Here is a 14839-nt window from a genome sequence, read left to right on the forward strand (position 1 = left end):
GGCCCCGGCCCCACCCTCTGAGTAGCCTCCGGCCCCGCCATTGGCGCCGCTCTTTCCTGCCAGCCAATGGCAGCCCGAGTGTGCAGTGTCGTCACCGGTCGCCGGGCAGATCCCGGCATTGCCGCCGCTGCGGAAGGGAAAAGCAAACGCGCCCGAGGGCAAAAGCGGGGGGAGGGCACGGGGCAATTCCCGGGAATTCCCGTGGATCCTCTCCCAGGATCCCCCGGGACCCTCCTTGGCCGCGCACTGCGGGACCCCCGGGCCGGGCTGTGCTCAGTTCCCGGGGCCTGCGCTCCAGCTCTGCCTGCAACCCGCCGCCTTCTGCCCGAAGCGGGGCAAGCACCGCCAGCCGCGGATCCATTTTTTCCTGCGGCTGCGGCTCCGAGCCCCGGCGGAGCAGGACTGGGCGCTGCGACTGCGAGCCCTGATTGCCAATCTCCTTCTCTCTCTTTCTCCTGTTCTCTCCCTTGCTGTGGGTGATCATCAATCCCAGAGCGGCCAGAGAGTCCCCTGCCCAGGTCGGGTTTCCCAGGAAAGGGAGGCCTGGGGGTGAGGTGCCCTGGACCCGCCGGGAATGGGGGCCCCGAGATCCCAAAGCTAAAAATAACCAAAACCGCAGCCCTTAACTAAGGAGTGCTTTATTACTGAAAGGAGGAGCAAACCTAAGGGAATGTTGTATGGCGGTACTGCTGTACAGCCACGCCAGAAACGAGGTAGTACACACCCCCTGTGAACTCTTCAGAAAGCATGGGGGGGGTTTCCACATTCGTGGGAGTGCCCATGGACCTACAATGTCTAGTGTTGTTTAGGGTTGTTTGTATGTAAATTCGCTTTTCATAAGATGGTGAGCTTACAACTGGAGGACGAAGGCAATTTTTGGCAGTTGGTCCCGTAGCTGACTGTATGGTGTCTGGAGGGTTCCCGAATCTTGTATTGGCTCGCTGTTCCAGGGGCTTTTTCTCTTCAAGGGAACTCCCCTGAAGAGTGGTGTTTCGGGAGTCTTGCCATTTTACATGTTGGGCGCATTCTTTCAATTGATGGACAGGAGGGGAGCAGCAGCAGCCAGGCCAGAAATGAGGTAGGGGAGAGGGTGGAAGTGGGAAGTAACAGGGAACAAACTGGAACAGGGAATGAAGGGAATACAACAACCGGATTAAAGAATGAACTGGGGTCATACAGAACAGTGTATCACATGATAAGGTAAGTGACAATTCCAACTCTCTAACAATCCTCATTTGCAACCTTCAGGGGAGATCATTTATCACAGTGCTGTAGCTCAATATTAAATCTGGTTTTTGCTGATCCCGTGCTGGGGATTTTTTTAAATGCTCTCAGCCCCTGGCTCATAACAGGGTGAAGGAGCCCTGGCACAGGCTCTGGCCCTGGGACACAGGGACGCTGCCGGGGGTCCCTGTCCCCCTGTGCCACTCCCAGGGCCCGGCCCCTGTCCCCGTGTCAGGCTCTGGGATCGATCTCATTGAACATCCTCTGGGGGAGGCTGCGGCACTGGGGGCGGGGGGACCTGGGGGGACAGGGGACCCCCCTGTGCACGAGCAGCGTTGGACTGTGAGGGGAGAACGGGGCAGAGTGACCTCCCCAGTGACCTCACACAGCCTTGTGATGTCACACAGCTCTGTGATGTCACACAGCACCCTATGGTGTCACACAGTCATTGTGATGTCACACAGTCCCTGTGATGTCACACAGCACCCTATGATGTCACACAGCCCCTGTGATGTCACACAGCTCTGTGATGTCACACAGCACCCTATGATGTCACACAGCACCATATGATGTCACACAGCTCTGTGATGTCACACAACACCCTATGATGTCACACAGCACCATATGATGTCACACAGCTCTGTAATGTCACACAGCACCCTATGATGTCACACAACACTCGATGATGTCACACAGCTCTGTGATGTCATACAGCACCCTATGATGTCACACAGTCATTGTGATGTCACACAGCCTTGTGATGTCACACAGCCCATGTGATGTCACACAGTCCTGTGATGTCACACAATCCTTGTGATGTCACACAGGCCCCAGTGATGTCACACAGCCACATGTGCTGTCACACAGGCCTGTGATGTCACACGGTCATTGTGATGTCATACAGCACCCTGTGATGTCACACTGCCCTTTGATGTCATATAGCCCCTGTGATGTCACACAGCCCCTGTGATGTCACACAGCTCTGTGATGTCACACAGCACCCTATGATGTCACACAACACTCTATGATGTCACACAGCTCTGTGATGTCACACAGCACCCTATGATGTCACACAGCACCATATGATGTCACACAGCTCTGTAATGTCACACAGCACCCTATGATGTCACACAGTCATTGTGATGTCACACAGCCCTGTGATGTCACACAGCACCATATGATGTCACACAGCACCATATGATGTCACACAGCTCTGTAATGTCACACAGCTCTGTGATGTCACATAACACCCTATGATGTCACACAGCACCATATGATGTCACACAGCTCTGTAATGTCACACAGCACCCTATGATGTCACACAACACTCGATGATGTCACACAGCTCTGTGATGTCATACAGCACCCTATGATGTCACACAGTCATTGTGATGTCACACAGCCCTGTGATGTCACACAGCCCATGTGATGTCACACAGTCCTGTGATGTCACACAATCCTTGTGATGTCACACAGGCCCCAGTGATGTCACACAGCCACATGTGCTGTCACACAGGCCTGTGATGTCACACGGTCATTGTGATGTCATACAGCACCCTGTGATGTCACACTGCCCTTTGATGTCATATAGCCCCTGTGATGTCACACAGTCTCTGTGATCTGTGAAGTCACAGTCATTGCTGTGATGTCACACAATCTGCCCTGGGATGTCACACGGCCATTCTGTGATGTCACATCCTGCTCCAGGATGTCACAGCCCCTCTCTGATGTCACATAGCCACCCCGTGATGGCAGAACACACTCTCTGATGCCACAGCCTTCTCTGGGACATCACACAGCTGCTCTGTAATGTCACAGTCTGCTGTCTGATATCACAGAGCCACCCTCTATGATGGCACAGTCTCCTCGGTGACCTCACTGCCCTCTCTATGGTGTCACACAACCGTCCAGCGCTGTCACAGCCCACTCAGCAATATCACAGCCTGTTCTGTGATGTCACAGCCCAATCTGTGACCTCACACAACTTACCCTGTGCTGTCACACAGCCCCTTTCTGACATCACAGCTGCTCTCTGGCTCCATGACACAGCCACAAAGGTGCTGCTGTGCCACAGCCCCCTCTGGGACATGACACAGCCCCTGCCAGTGCTGAGCACCTGTGAGCTCTGCCTGTGCCCTGCTCGTGTCCCTGCCATGCCCTGGCAGTGCCCCAGCCCTGCTGGGCTGTGCACAGGAGCTGCTCCTGGGCAGAGCTGTCTCTCTGCAGCGCTGCCCTTGCCAGGAGCTGCCTCTGTGCTGGAGCCCGGCCCAGCTCAGCAGCACAGGCACAGCAAAAGGACTTGAATCACCCTCTCAGGGCTTTGGTGCTGTTGGCATCAGACTCAGTCCCTGAGAGAGTGTGCTCAAAAAACTTCTCAAGAGCTCCAAGTGAGATTGAAGCACTGAAGTTTCTCATACTTAACTAGATCTCAGTGAGGGACAGGACTGAGAAAGTGTCCCCAAGTCCCAGTTAGAGCAGAACACTGGAGGCACTGATGGCAGGTGGGGAAAAACAAGGGAAAAGTGTCTCTGGTGCTGAGCACAGCTGGATGTGTTTCAGGAAGGCAAAGGGCCAAGGGCTGAGCCCCAGCCCCTGGCAAGGCAGATCCTGTCCCTCCCTCATTGCTCAGGGCTCTTCCCAGGGCACTGGGCTCTGGGGATGTGCAATGCCCAGGGCAGGACCATGGGGCAGCCCCTGCCAGGCTGCTGAGCAGGGACAAGGAGGCAATGAGGCCCCAGCACAGCAAGACTCACTTGTCCCCTGCTGGCCTCAGGCCCAGGGCCAGCAGCCATGGCCCAAGTGCTGCAGCAGTTGGCTCTGGCAGGGCCTTTCAGCTGCTGCCCATCCCTGTGCCCTCTGCAGCCCAGGCTGTCCTACGGTGTCCATACCCTGCCCTCTGTCCCTGCAGGCTGTCGGCATCCCCCAGCTGCCCCACCTCGCTGGCCCTTCCTTTGCTGTCAGCTCTGCCTCCTGCCTGCCTTTGCCTGGCCACACAAAGCCTTGGCCTTGATACCAGGAAGTTGAATTAAACTTTTACTGTGCCAGTGAACTTTTGGCACTGGAACAAGGCATGCAGGGGCTGCTTTCCCAGCAGGGACAGTTGATGGAGAAGATGAAGGTATCCAGCTCAAGGGTGTAGTGATATAAGAAAACAAGGGGGACTTGGGGATTTGGAGCGAGTTTTATTGAAATGGGCAAACTGAAATACACATGTAGCAACTGAATATCAGCAAGACACTTGTAGAATAATGCGTCCACATAAGGTTAGGAGTTATCCCACATTGGACCTGAGGTCAGAGAAAATTGATGCCCTCTTTTACACTAAAATACTTTTAAGGAATCTTATTCTTATATTTTGGAGATTTGGTGACAGTGGGGCCTCATGGACTCAAGGAGTCATCTGTGATACTATGGAACCTTAAGATTCCATTGTGACCCAGCAGAACAGACAGGGAATATCTGTGGACAGGTGCTGGCACTGCTCAGTTGTGCTGTGGGAATAGGAATCTCTCTCAGGGTGTCCAAACAGTCTGTAAAGCTGTGAAGAAAATGAATTTTTTAGTTAAGCAGTCTCCTCTGTTCTTTCAACTCACTTGACAAGGATTTAGGCAGATGTTACTAAATACTTTATTTCACTGCTAGAGGGGATGGTGTTTGCCTCCCCCACAAGCAGCACTTTGTTACAGAGTAGTTTTCAGTCCCTCTGTCCTGGTCTTTTTGTCCTTCCTTCCTGGTAAAGTGTATCAACATGACATAACTTTTATCTGGTATTTAAATGGCTGGAGTGGAGTGTGCAATGATATTTCATTGCTGTGTGAGGATGATATAGTGAAATGAGACAGTGTAACCAAAACAGATGGTGCTAATCTTGAGTCTGTCTGCAAGATCTTACAGCATTTAATTAAAATGGTGGTGTAATTCTTATGACACCTTTAACTACATTTTAAATTCTTGGACTATGAACTAAGGGCTTTCTTATGCAGATTTTCACTCATGTGAGTAGTCCTCAGTATGAGTCTCTGGTGGCTTCAGAATAGCTACTTACTTGAATGAAGCTCTCAAGACGAGACACTAATAAAACTGGCAAACATATATATGGTATTTACATGTTTTATGTTCCAATTTGAAGCATAAATTGTAGACTAAAGATACTTAGCAACTATTCTCCTACATAAAAGCAAACAAAATTCTAGATAAGAGGAATTGTTTAGATTGAGCCTAATTTCAGAGGCTGGCAAATAAAATGTTTTAAGGTACTCTGGGCAGCTTAACATCTTCCCTTGGTTGGAAGGACATTTGATGAAAACTTTTATATTCTCTTTGTTTACCTGAAATGTGTTTGTAGAAGTGATGAGGTGTCTTGCATTTTTTTTTTTTTTTTTTAAGACCATTAAAGAAAGTTATGTTTGAAGCACTTGGCCGACCTGAATTTGTCTGAGTGGCACCTTTTAGGCAGGAAACTAGTAAGTATTTTTATACTTGGTTTTTGTTTTGTTTCAAATTGGAGAAGTGTGAAAAATAAAATGACCTTGTTGGGGGTTGAGTGCTTTTCTGTTACTGTGTCAATTGTAAGAATTTTTCCCATTATCATGCCAATGGAGCTGGCCGGGTTACACCCAGGGTCCCTGATGGGTCCAGACAAAAGGGGTGGGTGGGGACGGCACCCGGAGGGGCCTCTGAGGCTTCCAGGAGGGCACTCGCGTTTCCGGCGAGCCGGGAGGAGGACGCCTGGGATCGTTCAGCCACGCGGCTGAGCACAGCAGAGCCAGACCCTCTGCAACCACCTGCCCTGCATCTGCCCCGTTCCAGCCTCCTGCCTCTGCGAACACAGCTGATCACCCGGACACACACGGTGAGCGAGGAGCCGCCGCCCTCGGTGAGGGTGAGCCCGTTCCCGCCCGGGACCGGCGTGGCCGCTGCTGCCCCTCCCCCCTCCCTCCTGCGTTCGTTCCCGTCTGCCCTCTGGCAAATCCGGGCTCTGGACTAAGCACGGAGACAGCGTGCTTGCATCTAAAGGGACTGACACCAAGTTATCTATTTCGTTCTGTTAGCAATTTTAACTGTTATTGTTTTCTGTTTGTATACTTAGATATATTAGTAAAAGAGCTGTTATTCCCACCCCCCTTATCTCTGCCTCAGAGTCCTTGATTCCAACAATCGTAATACTTGGGGGAGGGGAGTGGAACCAAAGTCTCTATTCCAAAAAGGGAAACTTCTGCCCCTACTGGCAGACACCTGTCCTTTCAAACCAGGACATATGGACAGCTCAAGGAAAGCAGATAAAGCATTCTGAGGATTATAAGGATAAATGACGAGCAGTTGAAGATTGAGGAAAACCTAACTCCATGCCTGCCTTTGTTATCCAGCCTCAATGTAAAATCTCTATGGCTTGTAAATTTGAAACTCATAAACCCCTTGTAAAGGAGATTACTACAGTGACCATGTGCACCTGTGATGTTTCTAACAAGCAGTGTGTGCATTCATTTTTGTGCGATTCCTATCAGGATTTTTGCATTATGCAAATTAAAATGGACAGAGACTACAACCTAGTGAAAAATATTCCCCTTCTTCTGTGACACATAGGTGAGAACACCATCATCATGTAGAGATATAGTAACCAAGCCCACCAGGAATCCCACCCAAGAAATCTTTTTTCCAGCAGCCAGCTCTTGTGCAACTCCAATAATAATTTGTACTGGTCGTGTGCTTAGTACATGGAACAGATCTCGTGGAGGATGTGCTTTTGAGAATTGAATTTCATTCTTGGGATATTCCAGGCCATGAGGAATATTAACCAATCAAGTTGCAGGAGTAGCTGTGAACATAATCATCCTATGAGTGCATATCGTGCCCAATTCCATGAGCACGTGTTGGTGGCCCAGATACGCATGGAATCCTGAGAGAACAACTACGTTCTTTTATGGGCTGAGGTACTCAGAATACTCAACTATTTGTACTGGGAAATTTAGTAAAGTAAGTATCCTTTGTAATACTAGCAGGGGCCAGTGTAAGGTTCCTGAAGGTATCAGAAATGCTTGCCTAAAGGCAGGCAATGTATCTGAACAAACCACAGTGACGTGCCTTGGGCATCGACAAGGAGGGAACCTTGTCCTGTCCCCCAGCATGGGAGCCTTGCCCTCCTTGTCCCCAGGCAGCCAGCGCAAGGGACACCTCAGCAGTGTCCCCACCCTCCTGCTGAAGCTTCTGCTGCAAGCCTGGGGCAGACTTTGGGGAAGCACCAGAGCAGGCAGGTGTTAGGAACAACGCAACTGCCCAGGGGCTGCTAATGGCCTCTGACACCCAAGTCCTCAGGGCTTCCCACCGCCCCAGCCCCTCAGGTGCCTCCTGGCCCCTTGCAGCCTCCTGGCACCCACTCCCTCACACATCCCCCTCGTTTCTTCCACTGCCTTGTCCCATCAGGGTGTCCACAGCCCCTCATCCCTTCACGGCCTCCCAGCACCCCGTACCCTCAGGCCTTCCCCCAACCCGGCCAACCTGCCCAGCAGCAGCGCTGCAGCCCCAGAGGAGCTCCAGAGGAGCCCAAGCAAGAGGCACCACGGAGCCCTCAGCAATCCATCCAGGAACAGCCGGGCAGGAGGACAGTGCTGGCGGCTCCTGGCTGGGACGGGGGTCGTGGCCATCTCCAGGCACCGTCTCACAGGGATCGCCGCAGCTCCGGCCCCTGCCCACCCGCTCTGTGGCCAGCACAAAGGCTTCAGCACAACCAGCAAAGGCCAAGGGGCTTCTGGCCATTTTCCGTGTAACACTGCAAACCTAGGCAGCTTGCTGAGCACAAGCAGCCTTCTCCCCCCTATTCCCCAATGCCCTGCAGACCCTGGGCAGCAAAAGAAAGCTACTGGGAGTCTGTCTGTTGCATAACATCCTATATTTCTACAATAAGTAAAACAAAAAGGAGAAAAAACTTCAAGAAAGGAAAAATCCCCACTGCCTGGCTGGTTCAGGTGGCTCCAGCAGGCAGAGCCTCCCAGATCAGCTCTCAGTTCTCAGCAGAGCTCCCATAGCACAGCCAGGCACTGCCGCACAGTCGAGACCGTCGCTGGCACGCCTCATGGAATCGGTCTTGCATCGCCTGAAGGATGGACGCTGTTTCATCTGCAAGTTTTCTAATGGCAGGGCTGGTGTCATCTGCCATATCTTCGAGGGCTGGGAAAGAAAGGAACAGAGCTACTGTCAGATCCTGAATCTGCAGGAACCCGAGGAGACTCCTGTGCCAGGGGCATTCCAGCCCGCTCTAGCCATGGCCAGGAGGAAGAAGGGACCACTGGGATCAGCCCAAAGCTGCTGGCCACGAATCCCCCACCTGGCCCTGAAATCTCTGTGTGCTCTGCCCACGCCGCCCCCCATCCGCACAGGGAGCAGAGCCCTCCGCAGCCGGGGCAGGGCCTGCAGCTCCTCCTGCCAGCCCCCACTGCCAGCCCGCTGCCCTCACTCACCCTCACAGATGAGCTGGAGCTCATCCTCCTGCTCCCTCAGGCACCGCCCGGCCATCCCTGAGAACACAGACCTGGTCACGGCTCTGCCCAGCGGCACAGCTCCCTGCCAGCGGTGCTGCCAGCCCTGTGGCCACTCGCCCTCGTGGCCTGGCAGGGCTCAGCCCGGGCCCTTACCGCTTGCTGCCGCCCAAGGCACGGCTGAGAGAGGGCGGCAGCAGCCCCGAGAGCAGCCGGGGCTCCATGGCATCGGGCCCGGGTGGCAGAAGCTGCCGGGGCAGCAGCAGGGGCTGGGGCCGAGCTGCGGCGGAGAGGGGAGGGACCCGGGCTCACCCAGGAACCTGATGGCCGCCTCTCGCAGGGGCTCCTGTGGGCTCTGCAGGTACGGCAGGGACTGGCGCATGTGCTCGACCACTCGGCTCCTGTCCTCTGCCAGCTGGGGAGAGCGGCGGGAGGGAAGGCTCGAGGTGGGCTCTGCCCCTTTGCCCGGCGCTGCACGTGCCCGGCCCCGGCCTCCCCTGCCTACACAGCCCTGAGGCGCAGCCAGCAGCTGCTGGGCCAGGCTCTGCAGGGCACAGGGCCGCTGGGCCGGGGCTCCCAGGGCAGCCGGCTCGGGGCCGCAGGAGCCTGGAGAAGAGCCCGTGCGGCCCCTGCGTGCAGCGCTGGGCAGGGCCACAGCTGCCAAGCGCACACAGTGAGTGCCGCGCTCAGGGGGCTTCTCCAGCCTGAGCCTGGTGCTTCCAGGCCCTCCTTACCAGGCACTCGGCGAACTTCCACAGCTTCTTCTTCCTCACAAGCTTTTTAAGATGGTTTCTCTGCAGGAACTTGGCCGCACAATGCAGCGTTTCCCAAGATGCCTGGAGAGCAGCAGAGATGCGGAGATGGCACCGCAGTTCGGGGCACAGGAGTCACTTCCCTGGTCCCAGGCCTGGAGGAGGCTGCAGCCCTGGTGGTGCCAGGGCAGGAGGCCGCCGAGCCCCTCCCAGGGGGACACGGGCAGCCCATGAGTCCTCACCTGTGCCACACAGCGATTCTTATCATGGCAGTGGATGAAGAGTGGGATCAGGCTCTGCAGCACTTGTCTCTTCAGGGTTTTTTCTTCCTTTTCCAGCTGAATGGTGACCAGTGCTTGGAAAAGCAGTATAGACACCTGCTGCACCTGGCTAGTATCCTGCATGAAAGGAAGAAAAAAGACCTCAGCATCAGCAGCTGAATTGGCTGCAGGGCTCAGCTGTGCATTGGCCTGCAAATCCACAGGGCACAAAGTGTTTGGGCTGCTCCCAGAGGCCGTGCCTGGCTGGGGGCACAGAGCCTTACATGGTCGAAGAGTGTCAGCAGCGCCTCAGTCAGCTGCAGGGCGATGGGGCTGGCTATCAGACTGTTGTTTTCAAACACTGCAAAGCTGAGTACCATCGCTGCCATCCTAACTATTTCTCCATCTGCTTCCTCCAGCAGCTGCACAAGACTTTCAGCCAGGCTGCACATCCTTCTTGCCTGTGTGGAACACAAGTCTGTGAAGCCCCACCCTGCTGCGTCAGGCCTCGGAGGCCAAAGGCCAGTCCCGAAGCACTCGGGCAGCTGAAGCGGGAGGCAGGAGAGCTGGGAGCAGCTGCCCCAGCACACGAAGCCCAGCCAACACAAGGGGCTGCTTTCACCAGCGCAGCTTGAGGCACTGCCCCTTCTCACCAGCAAGGGATCATCAGTGAGCTTGAGAAGGGCCCTGAGTGCCAGGTAACGCTTCTCCCTGCACTCGCTCTGCAGGTGCCGTGACAAGATTTGCAGGACGCGTTTACCACTGCTTCCACTCAAGTCCTGGTACTTGAGGACCTGAAAGGCACAGGGCAGTGCCAGGGACCTGGCCAGCAGGAGGCCAGAACCCCACAGGGCTGGGCCCAGCCAGCAGCCCAAAGCACGGGCACCGTCTCAGGCAGCTGTGGCTACGAGAGGCCAGAGAGCCGGGAGGCAGCTGAGCAAGGCAGCGCTGGCCATCAGGCTCACCTCCACAATGAAGGCCAGGGCAGGCAGATCCCAGCGTGGCTCCTGTGTGCTGAGAAGCTGGAGAAGGTAGCGAAAGATCCGGGAACACAGAGGTGGGGAGACACAGGACATCTCCCTGGCAGGAGTAAAAGTAACCAAGACTGTGAGCCAGGGCCACAAACCTCTCCCAGGACTGATTTCCAGAGGTCTGGTCATTCCCCACCATCCTGCAAGGGGGCCTGGGCCATTTTGGGAGGTAGCTCCCTGTGGGCACTCTCCTCTCCCATCCTTTTCCAGTCTGCTTGGCAGTCCCTCAGTGACAAGACCTTCTGGCCCATGACCACACGCACTGTGTGGGGCACCCAAGGAACAGAGCAAAAATGCCAGGGGCAGTGGAGAGCAGGGAGTCTCACCTGGCCAGCAGAGCCACGGCATAGTGGTGGGTGTCAACACACAGCAGCGTGTCCCAGCCACACTTGCGCCCCACTGCCATCACCACACGCTCACCCTGCATTTGGCAGAGCAGGGACTTCAGGGTCTGCACTGCAAACCTGTGTGCAGAGCAAAGTTCAGGTCACCTTGGGAGCACTGGCTCCCTCCCTGGGGACATGGCAGGGACAGAGGGACTGGGACGGAGAACCTGTTGGGGCTGGCAGCAAAGCCATGTTGCTGCTGGCATTCCTTCCACAATTTATCGACCTCCATGGGTGTGTCCAGAGTGCTGAAGAGCACTTGGAAGAGCAGGTGGACAAATACGCGGGGCAAAATCTTCATCACTATCTGTGGGATGCAGGGCACCTGGACGATCTTCCACATCACCACAGTTGCCTGCAAAGGACAAACAGCCCGAGGTAGCGCTCAGTGCCGAGGTGTCCGTGCGGCAGGGCCCGAGCGTGGCAGGGAGAGGCCAGGGGAGATTCAGGGGGAGCACCGGGCCTGGTGCCCCTGAAGCTGCCCCTAGGGCAGGATTCAGCCCAGCACCTGAGGCTGGCAGATGCAATGGGGGAAGGAAGATGGAGAGCTGCTGGAGAGGCAGCCTTTGGGTGAGCAAAGGCCAATTCCAGAAACTCACAGCCAGGGCAAAGACTCTCGTTGTGTCCCCATCGGAGGTGCACGTGCTGTGCTCTGGCCAGCTCCCCAGCACATCCAGGAGTCTCAGCTGCACCGACTCCGCAGTCCTGCTCGAGCACAAGATGGTCTTCCACATGGTCTCAGCAGCTCTGCAGGATCAGAGCTCTGTCTCAGGGCTATCTCAGACAGAGCACCAGGGACTGGGCAGCAGCAGGGGCCTGAGCTGGATGCCAGCTCTGCCTCTGCCCATTGTCCCTTGCTGGCAGCACCCAGACAGTCCAGTCCTGTGGGGACAGGCTCCTGAGGGGCAGAGAGGGAGCATGGCAGCAGGCTCGGGGGCTGACATGCCGGGACAGGGAAAGGGAGCAGCCAGTGGGCCCAGCAACTCCCTGTTGGTCAGATACCTGGAACAGGCTGTACAGGGTGATGGGCTGGTGAACCCTGAGCTCTCCCATACCTGTCACACGATGGGGCCACACTCAGGAGAGTCATCACCACATCAGTGGGCTGTGCCTCGGTGAGATCCAGCAGTTTCCTGTCCAGCCTGTGCTCATCAGACTCATTGGCCATGAGCCACTGGTGGATGTATTTCACCATGGCAGGCACCTGAAGAAGGCACGGGGAGACTTGGAAAGCTGCCAGAGGTAGTAACGTCCCCAGCTTCCCCAGAGAAGTGTTTCCCTTCCCTTCACACTGTGATGGCCTCAAAGGCTGACAGGGACCAGCAGGCCCCAGTGGCTTGGGAGGCCTAACAATTCCTGGAAGGATCAAACCCTTGCCACAGGCTGCTTACTTGCTTTGGACTTGGCAAACCCTCTTCTACAAGCATATTCAGCAGGGCAGCACTGGAGTTGGTGGTGGAGCTGTCACAGTTCTCCATGGAGCCAGCGCCCATGGTGCTGGTCTCTTCCTACCAAATGCATTTGATGAATTTGCAAGTGTAGCAGGAGAACAAAGGGCAGGAAGAAAAGGATGTTCCATGGAGTGCTCCAAACACTGTGCAGGGCTGAGCAGTGAGAGCAGGCCCAGCCCAGGTGGGGTTGGCTGCAGGTACCTGTGCTGTTCTGGGAAAGAGGCCACCGGTGGATTCCTGCTCCTGTGTCTGTTCCATGGCTGCACCTGGCAAAGAGCGAGCGCAGCCAAAGCTGAGGGGCTGTGTGAGAGGCCTGAGAACAGAGCCCAGCCCTGCACTCCCCAGGCAGGGGCAGCCCCAGGATGCCCCAGGGGATGGAGCGCGGGTTCTGCAGGGCGTCTGCCTGGCCCCTCTTCCCTCCTGTCCCTGGGCATGTCCTCAGGGGATGGGATGATGGGATGGGACGGGATGGGACGGGACAGGACGGGACGGGACGGGACGGGACGGGATGGGATGGGATGGGATGGGATGGGATGGGTTGGGATGGGATGGGATATCACCATGCTGCCAGGAGCCATCAGCCCTTTGGCCCAGCTCTGCCACTCACCATCCTGCTTTGGCTGAGACTGCTCTGGCTCTTCAGGCTGTTGAGCTGGGTGAACTCTAGCTCCTCTCCTTTTTATTCTGCAGAACAGTCTGAAGATCTTGAGAAATGCTGCCATGCTGGAGTCTGGCCTCACGAGCACCTGCTAGAGAGATTCCTCAGGAAAGTTGTGAGGCAAACACTCCTGCAGTCTGGCTGCAAAGTCAGCTGCAGGAGTAACACTCAGGGAAGCTCCAGGTCAGGCAGGAATGAGTGCGCTGTGTAGGGGCTTCTCACGGCACCGCTCTGTCCCGTCCTGTCCTGTCGCGTGCTCTGAGCACTGTGGTGTGGCCGTGTCTCCAACAGCTCCTATATCACCACATGTCACCAAGGGTCCGTTGACACCCTGTCGTGTTCCATGCCATGGTGACCGTGCTGCACGGCGTCACTAACGGCCCTTGCATGTACTGCCACTGGCCCTGGAGCTGCCCCCGGCCCACCCAAAGTGGCCCAGGTTGCAAGGAATCCCTCACCCCAAGTGCCTAAGCAGCCCGACAGCAATGTTGGGAATGGCTCAAACCATGGGCAAACGCTGCTCTGCTCTGCGGGCTCAGGGCAGCAGAAGGAGCCCCAGGGCTGCCAACGCAGCCGCAGCAGGAAGGGCACGGGGCCTTGCACACAAGCTGGCTTGGCCTCCTTGGGACACATCTTGGCTGGTGGCCATCCTAAACCCGTGGCTGTGACACAGACCAGGAACGTGTGGGCAAGGGCAGGAATGCTGCTCTGACCCCTGGGACCTGTGAACACTGAAAGCAGCAGGTGTGGCAGAGTCCTTGCCCAAGCAGATCTGCCACCCCCCGAGCCCTGGCAGCGCTGGTGCCCGGCTCCTGCCTCAGAGACCTGTACCCCGGGGGGCTTCTGTGCCACAGGGAGCCAAAGCCCACACACACTGGGGACTGTGCTCCTTGCTACAGGGGCTGTTGGCAGGAGCGCTGGAGCAACTGCTGACAACACTTGGTGTCTGTCAGAAGGCAGAAGCTGTTAGTCCTGAAATAATTTCTGAAATAATTTTGGGAGGGATTGGCAGGAGCACCAGAACACAATCAGCAGCTGAGTTTCCCAGTACAACTAGATTGTACAGAGACACTGTCATGTTTTCTTGTGTTCTAACAAAAACATCAGCCCAATCTCTGATGTTCAGTGCTCCAGTTGCTGTGTGTCTGGTGCTGCTAGCTCATATCCAAAGAGAACTGTGTGCCTGCTGAGCATGGCAGTGGAAAGCCACAAACAGGGAACTTCAAGCACTGCAATAAATAAAGCTTCCAAAAATCTCTTCTCCATTTCCAAAACCAAAGATCAGCAAACACATTGCAAAAGAGAAATTCATTCCAACATTCTCGGGACACAAATTATGACTAAAGGTACCAAGCAAGGATCGCACACAAGGCCTTTGGAAACACTTCCTAGATGAATTAAAGTCTCTCCATGCAGGGCTGTAATAGCTGAACTTGGGCACTGTTGCCCAGTTCCAGGTAGAATGGGAAGAAGTCCACAGTGTTCTTGTACAGTCTGAAATAGGGATGCAGACATGGACCCAGTTCTTTCCTGGGCAGGATGATGCTGAAATTCAGTGCATTCTGATGCCCAAAAAGGAGGCAAGAAGCCAGGACTACTCCATAG

At 55.4% G+C, this 14839-nt stretch overlaps 1 protein-coding gene and 1 long non-coding RNA gene across 2 annotated transcripts; both read right to left on the reverse strand.

The window, feature by feature from the left end:
* Window positions 1-8483: 8483 nt before the first annotated feature.
* LOC306816922 lies at window positions 8484-9559 on the reverse strand. Its single transcript, XR_013777812.1, has 3 exons — window positions 9431-9559; window positions 9009-9111; window positions 8484-8793 (listed from the first exon to the last, which is right to left on the reverse strand). It is a non-coding gene; the product is annotated as an uncharacterized lncRNA (long non-coding RNA).
* Window positions 9560-9902: 343 nt separating this feature from the next.
* LOC306816921 (maestro heat-like repeat-containing protein family member 7) lies at window positions 9903-13466 on the reverse strand (the record flags this gene model as incomplete). The annotated part of the gene is made up of 10 exons (XM_079333374.1): window positions 13184-13466; window positions 12778-12842; window positions 12517-12633; window positions 12181-12329; window positions 11725-11872; window positions 11293-11480; window positions 11066-11203; window positions 10674-10788; window positions 10362-10502; window positions 9903-10169 (listed from the first exon to the last, which is right to left on the reverse strand). Exons 1-10 carry the CDS (start codon window positions 13296-13298, stop codon window positions 9903-9905), a joined length of 1443 nt encoding a protein of 480 aa, XP_079189500.1. The 5' UTR covers window positions 13299-13466.
* Between the last annotated feature and the right edge of the window lie 1373 nt (window positions 13467-14839).

This window comes from Erithacus rubecula, assembly GCF_903797595.1.
Source record: "Erithacus rubecula genome assembly, contig: scaffold_983_arrow_ctg1, whole genome shotgun sequence".
NCBI lineage: Eukaryota > Metazoa > Chordata > Aves > Passeriformes > Muscicapidae > Erithacus > Erithacus rubecula.